The sequence below is a fragment of the Chiloscyllium plagiosum genome, unplaced genomic scaffold, assembly GCF_037043375.1.
Source record: "Chiloscyllium plagiosum isolate Xiang-an unplaced genomic scaffold, Cpla_swu_hap1 HiC_scaffold_24, whole genome shotgun sequence".
Lineage (NCBI taxonomy): Eukaryota > Metazoa > Chordata > Chondrichthyes > Orectolobiformes > Hemiscylliidae > Chiloscyllium > Chiloscyllium plagiosum.
This window is the reverse complement of record NW_028270162.1, coordinates 35762175-35790069: the sequence shown is the minus strand read 5'-3', so window position 1 is coordinate 35790069 and position 27895 is coordinate 35762175. Positions and strand designations below refer to the sequence as shown.

At 37.4% G+C, this 27895-nt stretch overlaps 1 protein-coding gene across 1 annotated transcript; it reads right to left on the bottom strand.

Moving 5' to 3' along the window:
- Positions 1-50: 50 nt before the first annotated feature.
- On the bottom strand, positions 51-27470 carry dhx37 (DEAH (Asp-Glu-Ala-His) box polypeptide 37). Its single transcript, XM_043715810.2, has 27 exons — positions 27284-27470; positions 25875-26044; positions 25474-25586; positions 24381-24753; positions 23104-23252; positions 21297-21389; positions 20614-20710; positions 19691-19804; positions 19110-19211; positions 18619-18733; positions 18176-18274; positions 16546-16613; positions 15395-15539; positions 15067-15143; positions 13627-13859; positions 12204-12315; positions 11927-12033; positions 11603-11791; positions 10980-11104; positions 9809-9925; positions 8640-8812; positions 6450-6564; positions 5494-5631; positions 5162-5256; positions 3858-3931; positions 2598-2695; positions 51-1039 (listed from the first exon to the last, which is right to left on the bottom strand). The coding sequence occupies exons 1-27, from the start codon at positions 27393-27395 to the stop codon at positions 957-959; spliced, it is 3486 nt and encodes a 1161-aa protein (XP_043571745.2). The 5' UTR covers positions 27396-27470; the 3' UTR covers positions 51-956.
- Between the last annotated feature and the right edge of the window lie 425 nt (positions 27471-27895).

Below are 27895 nucleotides of genomic sequence, written 5' to 3'. Positions count from 1 at the left end.
CAAACAATCCTGCCAAAATGTACTAAATTTTGTTGCCTACAAGAATCCACCTCTTTCTACAGGAAGCAAGCTTACAAGGATTAGGATCTTCATGTTAATCTTTAGGCAAACAATTTGCATCAGACTGTTAAATATTGACTGATGATCAATTTGAGTTCAGAGTGAACACTCCGAAATGAGTGAGAGACACAAAAGACAATTTTGAATTACATCTTTCACTTGAAAGCTACTAAAGTTTAATCAGTTTTTACAACTCCAATCACATAAAAGAATGAATTAGGCAATACAAACATCTTGATTTATATACTTTTAAATAGTTTCATGTATTTTTCTCCCCTTAGTGCATTTGAGAATTACCCAACCCCAATTTCTGTAAAGACCACAGGTCTCACTTTACAAGGTTTTTGCACTGTACACAAATGAATTTACTGCTACAGTAAATTTACAGTCCAAGTTCAATTTAAAAAATGCTACAAGAAGCATTCATTTCTCAAATTTCACAGAATTTTACAGCACAGAAAAATGGTTCAATAAAGAGAATTCAAGAAATTGAATGAAAGTCTTTGATGTCACCATTGCGAGTTGTTTGGATACAAGGGTCAGCTGTAAAAGTGATTTTCCCAATGTTAAACAACCAAAATCCAAATGGGTTTTCTTCTCAAACAAGTGTACCATATTATACTATTATGATGAAATGTTAATTCCATTTCTCTCTCCACAAATATTGCCAGACCTGAGCAGTTCCAGTACTTGCCTGTCTTTATACACCTTCTCGGTCTTTAGCTTGAGCAGAGTACAGGTTCACTCAATACCTTTTTTGAGCTCTACTTCATACTTTCTACAAAATCTCTCATTGTATTTGCTTGATCAAATACACACAAATATTGGTTCCACTGATGGTTAGTATTGCAGAGGTCACAGTTGCTGGTGAAAGCCAATTTCCATTCATTTACACTTTATACTTGCGTTGGAGGCCAGTGCTTTGAAACATCAGCATGCATTGCCTCAGGAAGCCATTGACAATATGCTGATAACAGGTCTGTTTCAAAGAAAATGAAAGCAACAGTAGAAGATTAACCATCACAAAATGGAAATAAAAAATTATCCAAGAGTCTTAGCAAAATGGAAACATTATTTTTAAACTACAGCATCTTACAATTATGAATTTAAAGCTAGCTCCTCAATTTGCCCCTTAATGTAATGCATCAGTTTGATTTTCCAAAAAACAGTACCATCTCTTAAGGAGATTGATCATTTGTATTAAAATGTTTGACTTTTGGAGTGCTCCCCTTTGTCAGATGAAGTCATTACCTTCACTTTATCTGATGAAGGAGCAGTGCTGGGAAAGCTTGTGATTTCAAATAAATCTGTTGGACTATAACCTGGTGTTGTGTGACTTCTGATTTTGTTCAGCCCAACCCAAAACTATCATTTCCACATCATGGCTACTATTAAATGTTAGCAACAGATCAAATGGTGCTCAAGTCTTACTAGGAACTGGATCAGATCTGCCAACTTCAATTTGCTACAGCAGTTTTAAAACACAGACTTGGCTTGCATCTCTCTTGTCTGGACTGAAACCACAGCCCAAGACTTAAAATCTCTTTCCTCACCTTTTTAAGTTTCAGCCTCAACAGTACAAGTAATGCATTTTTTCAATTAAAAAAAATCATTCACAGGATTATGGGCACAGCACTTACTGCCCATCCCTAATTGCCTGGAGGGCAGTTAAGAGTCAACCCCATTGCTGTGGGTCTGGAATCACCTGAAGGCCAGATGAGGTGAGGTTAGTAATTTTCTTCCCTAAAGGACATAAAGAAACCAAATCTATTTCTTCAATTTGACAAACAAAATCAGCTAATTGAGAGTGGATTATATATGTTCAATTAAGTGATATTTGTTAGGTATATCATATTTTGAATCAGTAATGATGGAGAAAATTGAAAATTCCAACCCCTTCTAATTACTCCACGTTAAACAAGGTGTGCATACATAGAAGGCCAACCTTGCCTGAATCCCCATTCAGGATTTAAGCGTCTTTCAGTTTTCATATCATCTTTCTTTTCCTTCTCTTTTAATCATATTAATAACTTAACAGTTTCAGATTAGCTCCTATGTTACAACAGCTAGCAGACTTCATACTTGTTTCGGCTGTTAAGTACTTTGTAATGCTCTGAAACTGTGAGAAGTATTACTTAAATGCAAATTATTTCTTGGTTAATTGCTGAAAGTGTAATAGATACGTTAGTGAAAGAACAATGTGCTCATCCAGTAAAGTATCCAATTTCTCCCCTCTATATATATTTTAAAAATAGTTTGCAAAAATAAAATGATGGAATCTGGAATTTTCAGGAAACAACTGCTTCAAGATTTTCGAACTACACTGAGGATTCTTAAAAAGTGCACAAATATGAAAGAAAACTAAGTCTTGTATAGTCAAACAAATTAAAAAGCTTTAGCTCATGACAAAAGCTGAAAGTGAAAGGCACAATTGGCATCATGTAATTTTACTGCAGCATTTCTACTTTCACAAAGAAGCTTTTGAGTTGTAAAAGCTGGTTTCTCAGCATAAGACACCAATACAACAACATACTCACATTTGCTATTTTTCTTCCAGGCAGCAAGTAATGCATCATGATTGTCTACATTTTCAGAAACTAGAGCTCCCAACAACGCATCTGTCCTAGGCTGAAGCCTGTAAAACAGCAGATTTGCGATTACTGATCAACAAATAACTGCAAACAATTAATATCTAAATAGTGTTGCCTCATAACATTTATATAGGCTAAGAAATATGCTTTTAATCTACTTTAACTGTTGTTACTTAAAGACTAGAAACAAACAATGATTGAGCAAGGAGTGACATGCTAAAACCAGGGCTGAAAAGCAATAGTTAGCAAATGTTGAAATGGTCTTAACAGATCTGCTAAGGTATTAATTTTCCTGAGGTTTAAAAAGGGTTTCTCTCTGAGGAATCAAGGGAGTTTTCTTACAATATCGTTCTAAACTTGCCTCATGAACTATCTGTCTCACGCTAATGTCCGACACTAGATCAATTCTGTCACTCACTGCAGCCCAAAGAACTTGTCACTCCAGGAAAATCCCGATATCCTACTGCCTGTCTCACCAGCTTCAAAAGACTGTTGTGAACTCAAACAAGTACTGTCATAGAGTTGTATAGTACGATTACAGATGCTTCGGTCCAACTGTTCATGCCGACTAGAGTTGCCCACAGATCCTTCAAATTTACCCCAACATGGTAGAGAAGGGACAATTGGCACCGTGCTCTGTGGACAGGTACTTGGTCCTCTTCCATAAGGCCAGCAGAGAAGTCCAATGCATCAGACCCTCCCAGCATTGTCTGAGGTTGCCACTCTCCCCCCACCCCCCCAACCCCGGTCACTGCAGTCTCAGCAGGAAAGGAAGAAAGTCACTGCTTGCTCCCATTCGCTTGCCCTACTACTGCACATACCAAGACTCATGCTCGGCCCCTCTCACTGTCACACGCAATATCTTCCCTAATTCACTCTTATCCACTCCAACCTCGTGAACCCTGGATGGTCGATGCACAACTGCTCTTTTGGGAGACCTTGGCAACCCCCCCCCCCAACATCCCCCCGAGCCAAGACAGGTGGTGGGCTATCAGATATTCAGCCCCTCACCACCCTATGAGGACAGGACCCTGATCGCTCCAAGTGGCCAACTGACTGTGTCAGTGTCTGAACTGATATCAGAGACTGCCCTTGACTTATTGTGCTTGAAGCCCCTGACTGAAGGCCACATCCCTTGACTTGACTGAGGACTTATGCCATTATCCTTGACACCGATTTCAAATCTGGTCCAGTGTGGAAACTTACTTGGCCCATGTTTTCAACATTGTTGACGGACTGGAAAGTAGACAACTGGCATACGGACCAAGTTTTTTAATGACCTTCAGTGGAGGATAGAAAAATAAATGAACAATTATCGCCAAAGGAAAGTTACATTGTTAACTTTTAACTAAGTTCACTTGCATCTCAATCTACAGATCAAGAAATTAGTAACTGTCCATTCACCTTGCAACCAAAACTAAAACAAACTTCAAGAGCCCTGAGAGTCACATGACAATACTTTATTTTTCTCCCTCTCAATCCCATGCCCCTCCAAACCCCAAGTAAAACTCTCTGACCACATATAAATCAGTTGGGTACCTTTTCTGAAGTGTTTGCCCTAGTACCACTCTAAGTTTAGGTATGACCAAAGGAAAGCTCACCCAGAATGTTTCTTACATGGGGAAGTCCCAATCTACGAACAGCATTTTAGAAGAGTCACATAAATGAAACTAGAACTGATGGAGGTGTATGAAGTTCCCTTTCCATTTAATAGCACTGCATATTTGCACCCTTCATACTGCTTTAGACTGGCACTGGCACATAACCACATATGTACTGGAACTGTGAAATCAAGATCTATTTGATTCAAATACAGTAAAAATGTCCATGATGATGCTTTTTGTAACAATTCATTATTAGAATTTCTGAGTTTTGATAGGGATACAACTTCGTTCACATTAACATCTTTATTGAATACTTTAGAAATAATCTTTTAAACTTCACTGGCTGAAAGCACCACCATTGCAACAAAACGAGTGAATTATTTAAGAACCAATATATTGTACTGCTGCAATTTAAGCATGCAGTGCTCAAATTTTAAGTACCTCAGCAATACAAACAAGGTGGTCCTAGCCTTCTTGTGTTGACTCTACGGCTCTTAGCTACATCACCCTTTAGTGATAGTGGGGATAAAACAAATCGAGTGTGAGTGTTTATTAAAGACACAGATAAGTGTGATACTTCACGCAACTGAATAACACAACTACAACTCACTATCTTGGCCCACATATGAAGGATAATTACTCAAAAGAGCAGGTGCCAATTGTCATTGATGAAAATGTATCTCAGTAAGTAGTCAACATCTCTAAAGAGAACCAGGAGGGGAAAAATAAAAAAAGCAAAAGTAAAACACCATCCTCAAAGAAGCTGCAATTTATGTATTTGCCCACTCTTAAATTCATCCCATTAATAATTTTAGTGAAAAGGTTGTAATAATAAAATGACAATCTTTAGGCAGAGTATCAAACCAAACAGCAAGTATCTGCTTCTTTAGAACAAGAAATACTCACCGCTCCTTCCAACAAAAACTTAGCAAAATATTTGTATCGGTCCAACCCTTCTGGATAATCCACTTCTACAGCAGGAAGCTGCCAGCCAACTCTGACTATCATCAGAGGGAAACAAAGAGTGATCAATATAAAATACTTACCAAATCTACACAAACAAAAAAAGTCAGAGAATGTTCATGCTGCACTCGCATAAAGTTAAACTCCTCCCCCACACATTCTGCAGTTTTTATGTGTCACTGCTTACCCACAGGGACAAAATCCACCCATTAATATAGAGAAAAATTAGCTAATAATGTTAAAAAACAAATCTAAATTACATAATGCAAACTTACAGAAAGTGCTTTTTTGGTGACATTTAACCCATCCAGTCTCAGGGCAGTAACGTGGAGGTGGTGTATCCAGAGGTTTTCCGAAGTGACTGTACTGGGGAAGGAGGACAGGGATCCACTCGGCTTCAATCACAGTCAGTCCTGGTAATAAGATTTGATTTTACAATTTTTAATTTGCCTTAAGTGACAGTAGAAAGGTATGGCCTGTATTGAATATAATGCTCATAACAAAGTTGCTGTCATGAGTCTGAAAGGCTTAAAATGCAAAACACTTGACAATTTAATTCAGCCAATCAAACATATCCTCATTCAAAAAATTCCTGGAACCATTCAGCCTTACTCTGTCACCAGAAGTAATTTTCTCAGGTAACATGGTATGCTGTTCATTGCAAATATTGTCTAATACTTTCATTACTGATTACAGATGCAACACAGACATAAAACATAGTAATTGGGAGAGGCATGATTGCAAGGGAGGCTGGCATAAATGTAAAACTAGCAAATTTATAAAACAGCACTTAGCCTGGCAAGATGAAAGATTCCCTAACAGAGCCATACTATGTATTTTAAGCCAGTATTTGTTACAGTTGGTTGGGAATGTTTATAGTTAAGAGTTGAATCAGCCTGCCTCACATGGTAATAAATGGTGCAGGTAAATGATGCTATCTTCGGTCAAGTGAAATATATATTTGTTTAAGAACGTTATTACAAAAGTCACACAAGTTTTACAGAGCTATCAGCCGTTAAAAATGAGTAGCTTCTATGTTATTAAAGATGTAGCTCATTTATAATTTAATTTCCTATTTGCAAAGTGGCAAATTCTGCAGTGATGGGCTATAAACTATATAGCGGAACATTATTGGCAGTGCCTTACATTTATTAATTTAAAAAAAAGCTTTGTGCTGTCAATTATGAAAACTACAGTAGTTATAATTTGGAAAGAGTTGGTTCCTTCCTACCGTTCATATACATCTTGGAAGTCTCCACTATTTCTTGGTAAACCACAAACTCAGGAAGATGTTTGAATAGTACCGAATTTGGATGGATAAACACTGGCTCATCTATGAGTGGGGTCTGTGAAACACAACAGTCAATGGTAAAACAAAGAATTGCAGATGCTGGAAATCTGAAACAGAAACAGACATTGTTGGAGAGACACAGCAGGTGTGGCAGCATCTGTGGAAAGAAAGCAAAGTTAATGCTTCGAGTCCAGTGAACCTTCTTCAGAACTGATAGCAAATAGGAAAATGTTGATATATAAGCTGAAGACAGTTGGTGGGAGAAAAAGGAGTGAGCAGGTAGGCAGAGATGAAACTGAGGGGGGGGGGTGAAAGAGAGAGAGGGAGGAGGGGAAAGAGAGAGAGAGAGAGAGAGAGAGAGAGAGAGAGAGAGAGAGAGAGAGAGAGAGAGAAAGTGAATGAAATAAAGACAGAGATGGAGAGACAGAGAGAGGAAGAGAAAGACAGAGCGCGAAAGGGAGAGAGAGGAAGACAGAGAGAGGAAGAGAGAGAGAGCGTGAACGTTCAAACCTTGGAGAGCAAAGCAGAAGGAGGTAGATGGGCAAATGTTACACCTTCTGCGATTGCAGGGGAAGGTGCCATGGGAGTGTCAGGAGATGCTGAAAGTGGAGGAGGAAGAGTGAACCAGGGTGTCCCAAAGGTAACAGTGTCTGAAATGCTGACAGGGGAGGGGAGGGAAAATGTGTGTGGTGGTGGCATCCCATTAGTGGAGATGGCAGCAATGGCATCTTATGATCATTTGGACGCAGATGTTACAGAGTAGAAAGTGAGGATGGGGCAGGGGCCTTATCATTATTGTGGGAAGGAAGAGGGGAGGGAAGAAATGCAGCCTCGGAACACTTCGACCCCATGGCATCAATGTGGATTTCACCAGTTTCCTCATTTCCCCTTCCCCCACCTCATCCCAGCTCCAATCTTCCAGCTCAGCACCGTCCCCATGCCCTGTCCTACCTGCCTATCTTCCTTTCCACCTATCCACTCCACCCTCCTCTCTGACCTATCACCTCCATCCCCACCCCCATTCACCTATTGTACTCTATGCTACTTTGTCCTCACCCCCACCCCACTCTCATTTATCTCTCCACTCTGCAGGCACCCTGCCTCTATTCCTGATGAAGGGCTTTTGCCCGAAACGTCGATTTTCCTGCTCCTCGGAAGCTGCATGCCCTGCTGTGCTTTTCCAGCACCACTCTAATCTAGATCATGGCTAAAGGCCCTGTCAACCACAGTAGCTGGGAATCCTTGGTTAAAGACATTTCTGAGGTCCCCCTGTAGAAGGTGGCATTATCATGCAAAGAAGACTGAGAAACTGGGAGAAAGGAGGTCATATTTTAAAAGGTACACAGTGCATATTAATACCTATGAACAGGGTCTGACTTGCTGCTGGACAAATCCATTGAAACCAAATGCAGAGGACATCAGTCCATTCCTGAACATCTCAATTATAAAGCCAATGAGACGTAGCTTGAAATTTCAAGATTTGCTCCAGACATGCCAAACTCTTTAAAAAAAAAGTCTTATTGGCAGAATGCTTTCTAATTTCTCAGTTGTGTCGTGCTGCATCCAGCAGCTGGGAAATCTGCTTCTTTGAAGGTACACCCCAGAATCAGTGATGCAACCAATGTTACCAGGGTATATAAATGTTTATATGATTACAAGAAGTTATTTCTGACACTGAACAAAATCGCATGAAAGGAAAACACACTTTAAAATCTACATGACAGCAAGAAAGTTGACTTCTTAAAACAAAATGTTGAAGATATTTAAGGTCCCAGTTCCATTTTCTTTTAGAAGCATGATAATTTTGAAAATAATATTTTCCATTACGACAACTAAATAAAAAACATGAAAATGTTTGCTGAAGCAATTTTGCAACCTAATCCAAAAACTAACTTCATTGGACAGTAAAGCAAAACCTTCCAAATGATTCAGTTTAAAGAGTTTTTTTAAAAATTTCTCATTCAATGACATCGCCACGTAATTCAAAGATGTGACACTCGAAAAACTTGGAGAGTGCTGATCTGCTGTTAATCCTTGATGCCCAATCATTCATTTACATTCAAGAGTATCGATTGGAAAGCCTTCCTACTCAAATATCACATCTAAATATCCAATTTACATTCACTTCACCTTATATGCATTTCTCCATTTTTCATCCAGCATCTCTTCTGATTGGATTTTTCTGGCAATATGATCCCCAAAACCAGACATTACAATCTGTCTTAAGTACATGATCTGAGTTTCTGTTGGTGGTTTCATCTTGGGATCAATAAACAAGCCGGGTCCAGGGAAGATAGCATTCACTGTAGAAGAGCAGAAAAAGGGAACAATTATTCAGGAAACAACTAACAAAATTACTCTCAGAGATTTTCCAATAGCAATTACATTTGCAAATAGTCATTTGGTAGTAAATAAGTCAAGCCAAGCCAAAAAGATGTTCGGTCTATCACACAAATGGGTGATCTGGTATATGAATTTCAGTGCCTGTGTGGTGCCAGGTATATAAACTGGTGGACTTTATTAAACAACAATACCTTTTGATTGTCCGCAACAAACAAGGTACTGACTGTACCAACAAAGATCATGCTTGCAAAACTCTCAGATAATACTCAGTCTAATGTTGGGTACTAAGTTTCTGAACACACGGGCCCCTCCTTCTTATGGACAGAGAGAACACAGATATGCACTCTACCCGTTTCAACTGAATCAAATCGGATGACAACCATTTACTGATTCATTCCTTGGGATAATGCCTTGACCTATCAATCTACCTGTTTTAAAATTTAAACAATGCTTGGAAGCTAACTGTCAATCTGCATTAATTGTTGCACTGTCCATGGCAATGCCTCTTCCAATCAAAGCTCACTTGCTAACCAATCTACACACTCCACTCCTGTAGTAGAAATGTTGTCTTGAATGTATATTCTTGCAAAAATCCTGATAAGTGTAAGATGAAAACCTTTGATAAAATGTATCGCTTAGCAGTATAAACAATTTTGCTGTTATTAGACCATACATTTTATATAATGTAAGCCTTTGTTAAATCAAGCAATGGCTTTTTGTTCCTTCAGCAAAGAAACAACATCAATTCTATTATACATTCAGTGATATAGTAAAGGTCTTGTATTTACGTAAAAGTAAAGTTCAAACTTTAATACTTTATTACTATGCTATTACTACCAAACAAATGACCAAGCTACATTGCAAAACTATCCCCAATTCTATTCTATATTATATTTTGAAACATTCTTTAATAGTCCATAATATAGGTTGGTCCATTTATCCTCATTGATTCGTACCAACGTTAGTCAGCTGGCTTCGCAAACGTCTGATTTCAACCATTGCTTTATGTCGAAGTCCATTTGCTCTACAGAATTCAGGGGTACATCCTACATACTCACTAGCACCAACAGCACCTGGAAAAGACAACATTGTGTAGAAATCAGGGTAATTACTCAGACAGTAACAGATGATCAAGCTTTCGTCATTTTTAAGATTGTGTTGTAACACTAGTACCATCACTTTGCTATTTTATGTACAATATTTATCTTTAAACTTTTAAACTCAATCACTAATCATTTCTTGTGTTTAAAACTATTCAGAATTTGTTGTGAACTGAATCCATTTTGCACAGTTTTAATTCCTCTCATCCTAAGCCCTACTTGAAAACAGTTGTGCTAAACATTAATCCAAATAACATTATCCCAATTTCACCACAGACACCTCCTTTCTGAAAGTGGCTGGATTAGCTCTTCATTACCTTGGTATTATGACTTCTTATCCAACATACCACTGTCTCATTTTCTATTTCCTGTGCTTTCACTCATCCAGGCCCTAAGCTCTGGAATTCCTATTCTCTGCCTCTCAATTTTATATTCCTCCCTTAAGGCGTTTTTTAAAACCTACCTCGCTGACCAGCTTTTAGTCATGTGACCGAATATCACTATGGAGATTAGTGCTATACTTAACTTTATATTGCTCATATGAAGCATACTGGAAGGTCTCACTACAGTGAGATTATAATAAATAAAAGTTGTAATTGCTGATTTACATACATGAACTTGGACAGAAAGTTTAAGCTGGCTTACTATTAATGTAATATATTTAATGTCAAACAAAACAAACAAGCAGCATTAGGGCAGATGACAAAATAAAGTTTTATTGCAGGTCTTAAGGAAAATAGAAGAGTGAAAACGCAAGGGGTTTTGGGATAGAATTCCAGAACGTGAGCCTGTGCACTTCTCTGAACTAGAACAAGCACTCTATTGTCTGCAGATATCCTTTTCAAGATTCCTTTGGTAGTTGGCTCTGTTCTTTGGTAATTTTCTATTGACTGCCTTCTCAAATAAAAAAAGGAAGGTTGAGCATAAATATCACATCGGACAGAATTGAAATTGTCAAACTGTTTGATAATCTACCATACTGCAAGTCAGTGATGTAGTTGCCTGCTATTTAAATAATTTTTATTACCAAGCATGACCATAATGTCTCCAAGTTTGAGAGATGGGCCTTGGCCTGCCCAGATCCATTGCATCTGAGAGATTCTGGCCTTTTTCCTTCTCAGTTTTTCTGTCTCCTCATCATTTACAGCTGGTCTGCAAACAAGTCAAAAATGTTCGACAAAGTTGTTTTTAAAAAATGATTTGCCACACTACATAAAAAGCAGAAACATTACACAATATGTTATCTGATTTTCTTTTTCAGATAGCAAGTGAAAAGAGGAAGAAAGCTTTAATACGCCACCTTAAAATTACAGGGATTCTTTTTAAGTTAAAAATGAACTGTGGTTCTATGAAAAGCAATAAACGCTGGAACCTTATCTAAGTAATATTCTTCACACATTTTAAGTCTAATTATACATTTTCTATTTACCATTTACTTCAATAACCAACAATAAATTTTTAGTTTCATTTATGTTTGTTCAAAGAATTAGGCAGTGCACTTTGAAATACATTGCAGTCACTTTAAGGAGCAATTGCAAATTTAGAGCTGTGACTGCAGGGACAGTGCATCTCAGAACAATGTCCTGCTGCATACAGATAACCACTGGACATGCGAGTATGTTTCTACTCAAATATGAATGAAAACTTTACCTATCAATCTGCTCAAATAGCTCTCTTACAGTCATGGCTGAAACTATGATGATGGCATATGGCATACAGTCATGCTGCTTGCTTAAAGCAAGCATTTTCGCATATCGAGGTGCCACTGGAAATGAAGCCATAGCTCTACCCAACGGGGTGATAGGACAGGTCAATTTTGCCTGTTCCAATTCTTTAAACCTGAAAGGCAGACAATAATTTTAGCACAAGTTCCTGGTGAAATTGGACAAGGCTTAAGGCAATCTATAAAGTGATTCTTTTAGTCAGCAACTCTCAGTGACAATGTGAATGGAAGCAGATTAATCCTGTCCTTACCGTCCATGTTTCGGTGGCTCCTCCAAAGCTCCAAGAGAAATAAGTAATTTCTCAGCAGCTATCAATGACTCTCTTGATGGAGATGTTGGGAATGGGAAATTGATCACCTATCCAAAAAGAATCAATGAACATTACAGGTTTGATAAATCTTTACTTCCTGAATTATTTGGTTTTCACCAGGAAGGGCTTCAGTCTGAATTAAAACTCAATAACAAGATCATATTGCAGTCAAACACAGAAAATATTCTAACACAAAATTAACTTCTTGTATTCATACCTTTTCAATGTTCAAGTCTTTCATCTGCAGAACAAGATCATCTACAGGCCGCCTTGTGATCTCAGCTGCAGAGAATTTTTCAAAGTCAGCAAAAACAGCCGAAGAGTAAAGCCTGCACCCAAACATTTATGGCATTTAATTACCATACTTCACATGTCCAAATATTACAGGATTGACATGAAATTCAATAGCAAATACAATATTCAATAATTTTACATTCTTAGGACATGAATTTGTTTTTAAAAGGCAGCTAGTTAGATGTAAATATTAGAACAGAATAGAATAGAGAATATCCTTTATTGTCACATATACTCCAGTACAGAAATACTGGAACATAATGAAATGTTTTTACATTGGCTGTCTCTAAAGGTGCCACCTTAGGTACAAGTACTTAGGTACAAATCTTGGATGCAAACAGGAATAAAAAGAAAAGTAGTAGCATTACTTAGTGTCTAAAAATACGTTAGAAATAAGATATAACATAGTTGAAGGATTGACATTACAGCTTTTACAGTATTACATTCACAGTATATAACTTGCTCATCAACACACAAACATGTAAGTAAATCCTCTGGGATGATGACATGCTCCTAAATTTCCAGCAAGAGCCACGCTTGTTTTAAAACTAGGGCTTTTCTTTGCACTCTCAGGGTCACACACCCTGTGATGTGGTTCCGTTAGAGAGAATCGAATGCATGAATTACTCTTTAAATCAGTTATTATGGACAAAGCTCATTGCTTTGGAAGAAATAAATGACCATCCTCAGTTGGGATTTAAAAGACTTTTACAAAGTCCGGACTAAGATTGAACTATTCTGCTGTACACTTAAGACAACATGCACATCTTGTGAGGAATGTACCATAGCATTATCACTAAACATCCTGTGTAAAACTTACAACATCCTCCACTGACTATGATTGTCAAATCAAACTTTTAACATTTATATTGTAAAGAAAACATTGATCGAATCAAATCTAATTAACCTTTTTTTCTACAATTAAAAGAAATATGATTTTCTCCCTTTTGTAGGCTTGGCCAAATTTCCACAGCATTCTCTAACGGCCAGCTCCTAAGACCAATGCAGTCCCACTAGGAACTATATAGATGCTACAGTTGAGATCAGCTTAACAACTTTTCATCCTGACAATGCAGGTGGGAGGCGTTCTCTCTCAACTCACCTTCTATCAGTCCAGAAACATTAAGAATTCACTGAGTGCAGGATTCCAGATTTGGACTCAAAATCAACTGTTTCACAAAACAACAGAGGAAGGGCTTATGCCCGAAACGTCGATTCTCCTGTTCCCTGGATGCTGTCTGACCTGCTGCGCTTTTCCAGCAACACATTTCCAACAGAATTTTGGCCTGTTGAGTTGGTCTAGTTTTAAAAATGGTTACTATTTAATATTAAATTCCAGAACTGACCTGTAACAGTGACCTGGTTCTGTACGACCAGCACGACCTGCTCTTTGATTTGCTGAAGCCTGAGCGATCCAGGTGATTTTGAATGATGAGACTCCAGTCACTTTATCATAAAAACGTTTCTTCACTTTTCCACAGTCCACCACGTATTTAATATTTGGGATAGTAAGAGACGTTTCAGCTACATTGGTTGCTACCACACACAACCGTGTGCCATTTGGAGGTGGACGAAATACCTAAGTAACAGAATTTAGAATTTCATGATACTGATTTCTAATTTCCTTCTAATTTGGAGTAAATAAAAATGTATTTTGCACAAATATATTCATTTATATCTTTTTAACTTATGGTTAGTGATCATCAGGAAGCTCATAACAGGTTCTTGGGACAGATATTCTCTTTGTTGTTAAAATTTTTCTCCACCCAGGGGTACATTGTTTTGCAAATTCTTTGTTTGTTGACTTTGTACCACTTAATTCCGGTTGCCATATTAATTTCAAACATTTTAAATTATGATTTTCTTCAGTTAACTGACACTTTTACAGAAAAGACGAGGGATTCCCGAGGATGTGTTTCAATTCTTTGAGAAAGTACCCGACTTAGAAAATCACTCTGCTAGTCTGAAATCTTCAGTATTGTTTATTTCAAAAGTTTTTGCTGAAACCTACAGCAACCTCCACAATATACTATTGACTGGGAAAAAAAAAGAAACAAAAATAGTCATCAACAGTTAGTGCATTTGCTGTCAGTTTTCACAAAGTGCAGCAAAACCACACATACTCAAGTTACAAATGAACCAACCATTCCCTGTCAGAATCTGTACAAAATAACACAGCGCTCAATGTTAGTCAGTGAAGGAATGTAGCATAATCCAATGCTCCAAAGACAGGAGTGTAGGCTGGTTCACTGAATATATTCAATTGAACTGAACAGTTTTCAATCTACCAGGAAGTCAAGGAAAGTAGAGCAATGGCCACAATCAGATCAGTTTGATCTCAGTAAATGATGAACCAGGCCAAAAGACTGATTTTTTTTTAAAACATTGTTCATGGGACATGGGCATTGCTGGCTAGGGCAACATTTACTGTTCCCCAAGTTGTTAAATTACATCTCATCAATGTGTGCATTTACAAACATACATTTACTTTTTCCACATAAGAGAACCGAACTAAAAACACTGAAGTCGAAATACTACATAATTTTGTAATTCAGCGAGGAGTGTATGAAATCAGGGAAAGCAATCAACATTCTGCATGTTAATTGAAGTTCCAATATAGATACTAAATTTCTCAGAACGTTCATGTTTAATATCATAAGGGATTAATATTATCGTTCCCATTTAAATATGCTGTCAACATAGCTGCAAAGTGTGAGCATTTATCTGCTTTTTCCAATACTTCACATTTCAGCATTTAAACTTTAGTCAGGGAAGCAAATGCTCACCTTCACTTGTTTCTCTGCCGCCAACAATGAAAAGAGTGGAAGAACATACAGTGGAAGAGAAGGATCTGATTTCTCAACTGTGTATAGAGAAAATAGATACAAAGATTGATTTTATAAAAACCACATACCAGGAAAAGTTGTGTGCAAATCCCTAATATCACTTCAAAAAACATACCCATGCAATCTGCCAGTGCATTCGCTAAAATATAAACATGGCCATTTGATTCAAATTTGGATTAGTCTAACTTTTCAGCCTACAAAACACTGATATTCTCCACTACTTGATTTTTAGGGAGCTGACAGAAGTGACAATTGTAATATTATGTACCTTCTTCACAATCATCACCGTCACCCAAATCCAGATCTAGATCAGAGGCAATTTCATCTTCATCATCAATCCCAGCTTCTCGATCTTCATCTCCCTCATCCGCTGGCATTGCAGAGTAATTATCAAGGTTAATTTTTGGCAAATTCTGTGTAAAAGAAATAAAACCAAAAGTTGATACAGTGTTATAGTCACAGTAATAAAGAACACATAACTGCTAATCACCTCAATATTGTCAGAGTAACTGGAGGACATGGCTTTAGATAGCCAATTATAGGGATAAAACTGCTTCTTAAACTTAAAAGGACTTCCATTAACTTAAAACAATAACCAAACTGACGTTTGGAGGCAGCGCAACAGAAACTTGATTTGTCTTTTCGGTTAAAAAAACCTTTACTCCCTAGAAAGACCAGGTAAGCAGGCATGTCTGAATACCAACACTTGAAAATTCCCCTCCAAGTTACACATTATCCTGACTTCACTACTGCATCCAAGTCCTGCGTCCCTTAATGAACAGCACTTTGGGAGTATCTTTATCATATGGGCTGCATCAGTTCAAGAAAGTGGCTCACTTTTACCTGGCTCTGCCAATGACACCCACCTCTCACAATTAACATTTTTAAAAAAGCTTGTGGTGTCAAGTCCAGGAAGTCCAGACACTGTAGTTTTTATCTATACTACTTACTCATTTTGTACATAATGAGAGATTTTTTTAAAAAAGCAATGCTTAAAGTGCAAGATAAATTAGGTACTTGTGCTGCTTTTCAAGGATCACTCTCCTGCAGGTTTCTCCACAAACAGGCCCTTGTTGAAGCAATTAAAACAAGTGCTGCTGGAGACAGTTCAGACACTGTTTCTTTAGAAGGCAGTTACAGCAATCAGGTAACTATAAACTGGTGCCTAAAGTCATAAATTGTTTCTCAATTTCAGGTACTGTTGAATCCACCAGGTTAATTAAATGGATGAAATGGATGAGGGAAATTCCACAGCATCTTCATGCTGGCTTTTAAGTTAATTCAACAAGATAGACATGGGTTCAATGATTCATGCTCTGTTGTCTTTGTATTAGAATATTAAGCAAAAGGATATACTGGCTTTATAATACTATCATAATACTCAAATTAAAGTACAGAATAAAATATCATAACACTTACAGGTTTAGGTTTGGCCTTTTTAAATTTCCTGGTTGCTTCAACTGAATCATATGAGGCAGCATCAACTTCTAGAGTTTGAATGAAAATAAACAACAACGTGAAACGTACTGAGCCTCCATTGTTTAGATGTAGTCATTCTCATACAAACCTTCCAACTTTGTATGACTGAGGAACACTCATGCTTTGTTAATAACTGCCTTAATTGCCCAAATTCCAGCAATGTGATCATTAATTTTTATTTAAATTTACACATCATAATTTTAGAATTGAGCCCAATCAACAATAAGCACTTAACATCTAAATATGCTTAAATACTCAGTGCGACTCTCAAGAGGTCTGACAAAGAGAGCCCCTTCTTAGGAAACCATGTTTGGGATCTTTGCAAATTCAGATCTGATGGGGTTCACAGGCTGTGAGTTGTGACACCTATTTGGGCAATCATTTGGGACTGCAAGCTCCAAGGCAGGTGACTAGGCAGAGACTGTAACCGGACAGTATTGGTATCACCATTACATTCACGCATGTGGTTCTTAGCTGAGGTCACAGCAAAATCTTCAAAATAATCGTGGACAAATTCCCCATTCCCAATGACTCTCTCTAGGGCCGCACCAATTTTAAGTACTGAAATTTGGATCACAATGGGAATAATTTTGGGAAGCACTGCTGTCAGTCAAACCTACTGGCTAGAACTTGGGAAAACCTACTGAAATAGTCAACAGATGCTTCCTATTTCAAGACAGCACCACAATTCAATATTAATGGCCCAAAATGATATACCATGAACATTTCTGACAAATATTTTTAACCATCAATTTAACACTCCGTGGAATATTTCCTAAATTTATTTGTAGCAAAATTGTGAACACATCCTTGACAACCACCTTTAGGATTTAGTCATGAGTAGCAAGAAATCATTCTCATCCACAGCAAGTCTCTGGAAATCGACAGAAACAAAAAGTTTTCAGCAACTTCTTTTCTGGTTAGGAAACTTAAGCTCTTATATGTTTCAACAGGGCATCAACATTAGACAACAATCCAAATTCACACAACATCTTCAATATAATAAAACATCTTAACAGCCTTCACTGAAAAATCACACAGCAAAATTACACATAGGGCAGATCGCCAAATAGTGTATCGAAGAGATTGGTTTTAAGGAGCAAGGTAAAGGACAAGGAAAGAGAATTTGGAATTTGTGAGCTAAGTAACTGAAAGTATGGTCACCAATGTGTAACAATTAAAGTTGCTCAACAGGTCAGAATTATATGAATCTCGGAACGTTGCAGGGCTGGAGAAAATTATAGAAATCTGGAAAAAAAACGCCATGGAAAGATCAGAAAATAAAGGTTGAGAAGTGAAAGATTATATGACAGTATTACATAATAAAGGCTGATTTGTTTTACCTGTTAACACCATTCATAGCTATGCAAAATTTATTTTTATGCAACCCAGAGCATGTTGCCCAATAGCTAATAAAAGTTGACACATAGCAAATACATAGTTATGAACAAGACTCATTTCAGAATGGTCTTCAACACATAATCAGTCAACCTCAAACCAATATTTGACAAAGAAAAATGCAATGGTGTTTAAAAACAGATGTTTGAGTACTGTGGTGTAAAACATTTACCTTGTATATTGCTGTTGGGTCTATAAGGAAAGGCTCTTCGCAATCTTCTGCACATAGAATGTACTTCTGCCTGTCCAGTCAGAAACACTAAAATACCTCCTATTTGGAGACAAGTAATTACAAATCAAAATTAAACTCCAGAAGAAGGAGTCTAAATGCTTCAGTAACAATATGCAATTTGAGAAAAAAAAGTAATTAAAAACTTAATCCTAACTGGAAATATTCAAGTCTTGCCTGACATTCTAATCTAATTTTTGGGGAAAATCCTAGAAGTGTTCTAAATGACAAACTTATGCTCTCATTCATCACATTGACAAGAATTGCCCAAAAGCTGGAAAATTCTAGCTATCCTTAAATAAAAAAGAATTCAAACAAAAAGGAATTAAATTATAATGGAAAGCAGCAACTTGTGAAAGGAAAGATAAGTAGAGTAATTTGCTTACCTGGAGGTAACATTCGATGGATTTTGCTGACTTTCCTAAAAGTCTCTCCTGCGTAGTCATCAAGTGGAGTTCGCTTATTAAAGTGAACAATGACAGGAAATTGTCTGGCATCCACCTTAAAAAAATTATCAAAGGAACAACTGGGTTGCACTCACTTTAAATTGCTGAAAGTAAACTCAAGTGCACCAGAAAGATTTGACAGTAGACATTTCAATGTTTTCTTACAAGTAAAATCACTATGGTCCCAAATGACCGGAGAGCTGATCTCTCATTAGAGAGAGATGGTGGTGGATTAACCTGAGAGTCATCATGCCTTAGGCTAGATTGAGAAGCGGAACCTTCTTGGAAACCTCAACCCTTATAGGAATTGAAACTGCACTGCTCACGTTCCTATGGATCGCAAATCAGCTGTCCAGCTAACTGAGCTAACTACAACAGACTTCAATTGATAAATCCTATGTGAATATTTCTGCTACACTTGATAAAATTACCTGAACAACAGGAGGTGGAGTTGGAAACAGTCTGTTGTTTGCTATGAAATCCTCCACACGTAGAGTGGCAGACATTATAATCAGTTTCATCGGTTGCCCTTTCTGTTGGAACAAGCAAAATACTTTGTGGGTATAAGTGTGGGTTAAAAGATAATGAGCATAAAGTATCCACTTAGTAATGTCAATATGGCTCTAATAGTGTGTTGGTAAGGTCAATATCAAAATCAGAATTACAGGGAATGTACCTGTCAATTATATTTAATAAAATTTCTTCAATAACCCGCCCTTTGAATATTTCAACCAATTGTGAAGCCCACAAAGGTGCAACACGATTGCTGGAAATAAATGGAAATAATATCAGAATATGCAGAGTACTTTCCTGTAATTGTGTATCCAAGTATTACATCTATTATCTATTATTTTTCAGCATCAGTAGATTCTTCTCTCTCTTATTTATGGCTGCATATATTAAAGGTGAGACATGAAGCATTTTACATTAAAAATTCAGCTCTGCATTTCAGAAGTTTTGCATTTAGACAAATCTAAATAAAAGACTCATATACGACAGAAACCCTATTTACCTTCTCTCGCAAAGGGACAATACGAGATAGCAGGCCAATCAGTATATCTGTATAGACACTCCGCTCATGAGCTTCATCTATAATAATCACTTTGTATTTGGAGAGTAAAAAATCCTGGAAGAATAAGTAACATTTTTTCACAAACCAATTTCTGGTTAATTGTGGTCAACATGATTACAGGAAGGTCAACAAAACTGATAAATAACAAAAGCCTAGTTTTGACTACTGTATATACAAGTGACAAAGACTTTATGTTATGTACACCTTTACCATTTTATCATCAAAAACATAATATGGTGAGACTGAAAATCATCCGGCCAACAACACATCACCAAAGTCTTGGCAATTTTCATGTGTAGCTTTCTCCTCTCCTTCTGCAAGTTCCCTTCGATGTTTACATATTTGTATGTCCATAGCTTGTAGCACAACCTTAGGAATGTGGCACATCACATTGCTGAAGTATCACATTAATAGAGTTCAGCTCTGTATCTCAAGCTCGCCTTTTAAATACAGTTCTCAATGGCTCTTAATTTGGCATTACGGAGTACAACTATACTCTGCTAACTTTGGTCAAATATTGAAAATCTGCAAACAGATGGTCATGAGAGATCCACCATTTCCTTCATATCACAACAATGTGAAGATAAGCAGCTTCATACCATCCAGCCAATGCATCAACAGACAGCCTGCAGTTAGACCCTTAAGTGAACCAGTAGTTTTGCATAGTCAAGATAGTTGCGTATAGACAATTAGGATTACATACTCCGACATTTTGATGTATTCAGGGTTCAGTATTCAGTTGTATTAAAGCTTTTGTAGTAATTACAAAAAATTATGCAAAATAGTTCTCACCCTGTAATCCATCCTCATCAATTAATTGCTTTTCCTACTCAACAAATATTCAACAAGGAAATTCAACTCACCCTCTGTACTTCTTTTAGAAGCACTCCATCTGTCATAAACTTTATTTTTGTGTCTTCAGTTGTATTTCCTTCATATCGTATTTGATAGGAAACCACCCTACAAATGCAGTAAGTTAAATATACAGCATAGCTACAGTCTTCAACAATATCAGCTGTCGTTATATGACCTTCACAATAAAAACTAAGTATTGCACACCAGATAAAGATACAACCAATAAGGAGAAAATGGAAACAAAAATTAGGCTAATTATACAGACACTACACCCGCACATAACTTAGCAATTGGCAATTGTGGTGTGTATCTAACAGTCAAGCATATGATTGCTAGGGAATATAATTACTAAAAGGTACCATTTGATAAGAAATACTATTATATATATTTACTTCCATATACTGACTTGTTTAGTTGAAATCTGTGGACCTGAAGGCTTGCAATTCTTTTGGTAATGTCACTTCAATGACAGATGAACCCCAAATCAGTACAGCAAGATCTATTTGCATTAGCAACTTGAAATATCTCCATATTAATGCAAAGATAAATTTAACTTTTATTTCTGCCAGAAACTCCTTCATATGCACATATGATCCAATAAGGTAAAATCTTGAACATTACTGTTTTTGTTGACCTCCTCCCTTCCCAATCCCGAGGTTTTTTTTAAGTTCACATTAAGAAACATTGTTACCTGTGTGAAAGATTCATTTCTGTTGCAACCCGCTGGGACATACTTATAGCTGCTACCCGCCTGGGCTCTGTGATCCCAATGATTCCATTACCACTGTAGACAATGACCAGAAAAATGTTTATGGCTTAACATCTGCAGTGGACACTTTCTCAGATCAGATGTTTTTCTTAGTAATAATTAATGAGAACCGTGAACCAGCAACTGTTCAAAATTTGTAATGTGAAATAGGATCACATCTTCTAAAGGAGGGGGTGAGGATAGGTTGCTTAAAACTCAACAACAAACCTCAGAATTTTAAAATAATCATCATGGAAAATAATAAAAACAGACATTATATGAAAGATGTCAAAACATCCTAAATGGCCTAGACTATAATAAAACCAGAAATGGACACAGGGAAGAGAATTGTTTTATTGGTACCCACTGACAAGCTGAACAAAATATGCGGTCTGTCTTGTCACTGTCATATGATGGTAAATTATGCTAGGAAGAATTTCTTCACTTGCAATATTTTATATCTCCTTTTGTTTGGGAGAATACTGATACAGCTGATCCAAGAATGGGAAATGGAATTTTATCAGCATTTTGCAGTAAACTCCACGTTGAATGCTAGTAGAAATTGAGGATTGCAGATGTGGAGATCAGAGTCGAGAGTGTAGTGCTGGAAAAACACAGCAGGTCAGGCAGCATCCAAAGAGCAGGAGAATCGACTTTTTGGGCATAAGCCCTTCATCAGGCTTATGCCTGAAACAATGATTCTCCTGCTCCTCGGATGCTGCCTGACCTGTTGTGCTTTTCCAGCACCACATTCTTGACTTTATGTTGAATGCTGTCATATAGTGGGATACAGTACTATAACCGTTATGTTATTAGACCAGTAAATTGAAATACATGGACTAATGATGCAGAAACATAAATTCAAATCCTAATACAACAGCTGAGAATTTTAGTAAGACTTCATAGAGGTTTATAAAATCATGAGGGGCATGGATAGGGTAAATACACTAAGTCTTTTCCCTGGGGTGGGGGAGTCCAGAACTAGAGGGCATAGATTTAGGGTGAGAGGGGGAAAAATTTAAAAGGGACCTAAGAGGCAATTCTTCACGCAAAGGGTGGTGCGTGTATGGAATGAGCTGTCAGAGGAGGATGGTACAATTACATCATTTAAAAGACATGTGGATGGGTATATGAATAGAAAGGATTTAGAGGGATATGGGCCAAGTGCTAGCAAATGGGACAGAATTAGTTTAGGATATCTGATTGGCATAGATGAGTTAGACTGAAGAATCTGTTTTTGTGCTGTACACCTCTATGACTTCAATTATGAAGACAGAGCTCTGGAGATGTTAAGACTATTTTCCTTGGAGAAAAGAAGGCCATGAGAAGATTTAATAGAGATATTCAAAACTATGAGCGGTTTTGACAGAACAGATAGGGAGAACATGCTAAAATCATGACAGGATCAAGAATGAGAGGGCACTGATTTAAAGTAATTGATAGAAGAAGCAAATCAACATGAGGAAATATGTTTTGATGCAGGGACAGGTCAAGTTCTGGAATGCACTGCCTGAGAGGGTATGGTGGAGGCAGATTCAACTGAAGCATTCAAAAGGGAATCAGACTATTATCTGAAAAGCAAAAATGTACAGGGTTATGGAAAGAAAGAGGGAGATGGCACCAAGTTATTGCTCATTCAGAGAGCTGGTGCAGGCAGGATGGGATAAATGGCCTCATTCTGCGGTCACAATTTGGTGGTGATCTGCAATTCAGTGACATTACACTTTTTATAAACTTAAGTGCACTGTACCTTGCATATCCAGCTTCGTAGAGAAACTGGGGCACCTGCGTAGTTTTACCACTCCCTGTCTCACCACAAACAACTACCACAGGGTTATGTTTAATGGCCTCCATGACAACTTGTTCTTCCGCTAGAATTGGTAACTGCAGACGAGCTTCCTGGAAGAAGAGAAAATGCCTCCTTTAAAGATCGTTAATTTATAAATTGTTAATAAAAATACAAGTAGGTTACCATAAACAGTACGAGTCTACTAAAATACTTTTAATGATTGACTTTTCTTATTGGACCCTTCTCCATTGATGACCCAATTCAGGCAGCTTATATCAAGCTGAATTTCACTGGCTGCTATAAGCTCCAAACCTGTGACTTAATTCAGTCGAGTATGGATTGGAGAGGCTGGAACTCTTCTCTTTGGGGAGGAGAAGGCCTAGAGATCTGACAGAAGCTTGCAAAATCACAAGTGTCCTCAACAGAGTAGATAGTGAGAAACTATACCCACTCATAAAACGAGCGAGGGCATAGATTTAAAGTGACTTGCAAAAATAATAAATTGATGTGTGAGATACATGTTTTGGAACTGGAATACACTGCATAGACATGTGGTGGAGACAAGTTCAACTGAGGCATTCAAGAAGGCATGAGATGCTTACTTAAATAGAAATAATGTGCAAGGATATGGAAAAAATGCAGGAAAATGCTACTAATTCATGGAGCTCATTTGGAGAGTCAGTGGGACACGCCACACCATAACACTTCCATGATTCTGAACCAATTACATGTGACACAAATTAATACTGAAGTTATATTCCCCTTTGTCAAACAGTTCTATTTTATACTCACAGCACTGTCAAGTTTAGAAATTATTGTTTAAATACATAACACTAGTACAAAGACAGGTAGCATTTTTAAAAATCTGATCTTTATGCCTTTCAAATTACCATTTGTACAATAGACATATTATCTGCTCATTGTCGTAATAAACAGGAAAACTAAAAAGAAAAAAAAAACTGCCCTATAAAAAAATTTGAATTACTCCTGCTCCCATAATAGTTTAGTCACAATGGAATGTATAAAACAGCCAAGACACAATATGTAAATACACAAGATAGCATCACAACAGGACTTTCAACACCTACAATGGTATTGGTCATCAAGAAATTACAATACCAAAAGAATTGCCTTTTAAGAATATGGATTTCAGTCAATATTAATTCCTTACTTAAATAATGTTTGAATTTAAATTTGAAATGTAAAAACATATTTTGCAATTCACCACAATTGACTACCTGAATCTTTGGGGTTCTGTCCACTGGAATGAAAATAGCAGGTTCTGAGAAAGGCTGCTGCGTCACATTTAGACTGGTTTTCTTATTAATCAATACTGATGCTGGTGGCTTCTCAGCTGTCGTCTCTGTACTGCTCAAGGAGTTTTGAATTTGTTCATCAGCGTTGACATCTCGCTCTTCACTTGACTGCGTGCTGTCATTTTTCATCTTCTCTGCATCATTCACTTGTTCTTCCTCATCTGAACTGTCTGAAGAGGGGCTTGTCTCAGATTCCGGCACTGGCTCCACAATCTCAGAGCTTCTTCTGTGTCTTTTCTTATTGGCCCCGCTAACACTACTGATTCTGCACTGACTGTTAGCCTCCTTTCCAGATCTAAAACATAAAAGTAGTAGCAAACCATTATATCAAACCAAAATGAGAACATAGTATAGAAATTAATACACTTCCCACAAGTAAAGTGTAAAACTGGTAATCTGGCACCAAGTTATTTAGCATGGGACAGATTATACAGTATCTATTACATGCTGCATTTTTTTTGATGGCCAAAACAGGTCCTTCAGTAAAATTTTTCCTTCAGTAAAATTGAAGCCCACACCCACCTCCCACATCATGTGATCATGCTTGGATTTCTTTTCTTTCCACTTTAGTCTTTAAAATAAAAATGCTTCAATTACAATTACAACATTCAGCTGATCTTCAATAGTGCCAAAGTACAGATTGTGTACCAAAAGCAATGGGATTGAGAATTGTGTGAGACTGGAGTTATGAAATCACTAAGTTTTGGTCTTGATATTAGTATATTGCAGTTAACATCTAAAACAACATGGAAAAGATTCTATGTAAAAGAGATGTTTTTTTGGAAAGATTTTTGTCATGTTTGAGGCTATAATGTAAGACATTGCTCTTTTTCATCTTTTATGAGTATAATTTAAACTATAAGGCTGAAAGAGATGCATTGGTATTTTACTTTTCATCAGCATACCCAACTATGATAGTAAAATAAATATGAAGCATTAAGTGCACATTCAAACCGTCCAACCCTGACTAAACAAATAGGGTTTAGTCTTAATGAAAAATAAGAAAATAACATACAGCTTAGGTTGGTACATGCGCTTTCCGATGCCCATTTTTGAGGTGGTATAGAAAAGCTTCATCTCAGATTCTGAGACCTGGCATTCTGCCAACTTATTCAGAATCTCTTTTCTCTGTGATGGAAAATAGGAAAAGAAAATTAAATAGCCACTCAAAATATACACATTTTGTTAAGCCAAACAGATAAAACCTCCTTGCTTTTTTTGCAACTGTGTATGCCTTGACCAGCTCTGTTACTATGAGTAAGAGATTTGTTTAATGCTGTTTTTGCATTAAGTATAGAAAGAATATCGTGCAAAATTATAAAGATAAGCACTCCATCAGTGTTGAAACATCTTGTTTAAACAGACTTTGTCTAGTTTTAAAACATTAGTTTTTAAAACATGCATTTTATAGTTCACCTGTGTTTTCTTCTCCTTCTGTTCTAGAATTTTCTCCAGTTGTTTCCTCTGTTTCTTGCTCAAAGGTTGCTTTGATTTTCTAACATCTTCGATCACCGGCTTTCTTTTTGCTCTCTTTGCAGGTAAAACTAGAGCGTTACTTTCATCAACACCTTTGAGTGTAACTCCATCTGCAGTAGCATAAATGATTTTGTATGTTCAACAGCACAACAGGAAGAGATGCAGAGAACAACCAAAATGCAAAATAAAACTATTACAGCACATATCTTTGTAATTCAGATATCAAAATGTATGGAAACATTGTATTATTTGAAAAGAATCTCACGTGATTTTCCAGCTGATCTTTCTAGTATTGATGAAATAATCATTCGCTACTAAAGCTCTTGTCAACAGCTACAAAGAATATATTGGCATCCACATTTTTCTTCTTTCTTGTTCATGACATTCAGAACATACACACACAATGGTGTGGTAATTGCTCCCAATTATATCCTCATATTTAAAGAATACTGAGGGATGATTTAATTAAGATACAAAATATTATGGAGGGGACCGTGAAGGCCAAATCTTTGAGTGTCTTTAAGATAGTGGTGGATGGGTTCTTGTTCATAAGAGGATCTAGGGTTACAGAGAGGAGGCAGGAGAACGGGGTTCAGAAACATGTCAGCCATAGTCAAATGACAGAGTAGATTCGATGGGCTAAATGGCCGAACTCTACTCCTTTATATTGTAGTTTTATGATAAAGTGGATAGGAAGGTCCTATTTTTCATTGCAGAGGCCAACAGCTAGAGAACATAAGTAATTGCCAGAAAAACTAGAGATGAATTCGAGATTTCACTTCCCACCCAGAGTGTGGTAGAGACCCGAAACTCACTGTTGGAAAGGTTGGCAGTCCTCCCTTTCTCCAAGGTTGGTAAAGGCAGATACCCTCATTGTGTTTAAAAAAACACTTAGATGTACATTTCCAGTGCTGCGACTTGCATGAATACAGACAAAAATCAAAAAGGCGAGATCGGGATCACTCTATCTCGGCAAAGCACAGAAACAAGCCAAACAGGCTCCGTTTGCATCATAAGTTTCTACCTCAGATGAGACTGGTACTTTTAGCAGAGCGAGACTGGGCTGCATGAGGCTCGTCAAAGAAAAGGTGCTGGAGTCAATCGATATTACTGATGCAAATATTGAAATACAACAGTTTGCCACAGGGTTCAGACTTTAACTATAAATACTCATCTAGATGTGTCTAACGCGTTAGGGAACAAATTAAACAAGTTCACGCCAATTAAAGTGTTGTTTTTTTTTGTGGCAGCATGCTGTCACCCCATTTTATTTTACGTGGGCCACATATCCTATTGAAGACTTTCAGATGAAGGATAGAGTTGAGTAAAACATTTATTTTCATGCACACCTTCCAGTTCAATCTCAACTTTAAGGCCACTGCAGGACTGTTCTGAAGAGGGTTCCACGCTCTGAACCTGAAGTCTTGCTTTCCAATTGTGCCTTTTCCGCAATCTGCCCATTGTCTGAGGAAGAAAACCGTAACAGACGCAGAAATACAACAGAAATCTGAATTGACAGTAAAATCCAGCACACACGTGCCCCCACCGGAAGTGTCCGTCGGCACCTTGCGAAAGGATTCCGGCTGGAATCCGGTCCCGCAGACACCGTTCCGCCAAACTCTGCGCTGGCTGAACCTCGACCTCAACCTATTGCCTTGAAGAGTCTTCTCGTTCAATGATAGTGTGTCACCTGCCTCAGAGGACACAACCTGATTAGAACTACATAAAAGTCCAGCAATTTAAAAAAAAAATTTAAAAGTTCCAAACCCAATGAGGTCCTCTGGAAGAATTTATTGTCCACTCCTTGAATTTCGCCATTTGTTAAGCATCCCTTAACTCTGGGCTGAATTTGACCAGATTCAGCTCAGTGTCAATTTCTGGGAGTTTCGTGGAGGGTTTTGTGAGCACCAGTGAGTTTTCTCACGCAACTCACTTTGGGAGTTGGTACAGACAGTTGGGTC

Bases quoted from the DNA above. Each gene is read 5' to 3' on its own strand.
- dhx37 (XM_043715810.2), bottom strand. From the start codon at position 27,395: ATGGGCAGATTGCGGAAAAGGCACAATTGGAAAGCAAGACTTCAGGTT. The intron at 24,754-25,473 runs GTATGTTATTTT...TTTATGTTTTAG, and splicing joins CGCATGTACCAACCTAAGCT to ATCTGGAAAGGAGGCTAACA. The intron at 8,813-9,808 runs GTACGAATCAAT...GCTCTTCTACAG, and splicing joins AAGCCAGCTGACTAACGTTG to TGAATGCTATCTTCCCTGGA.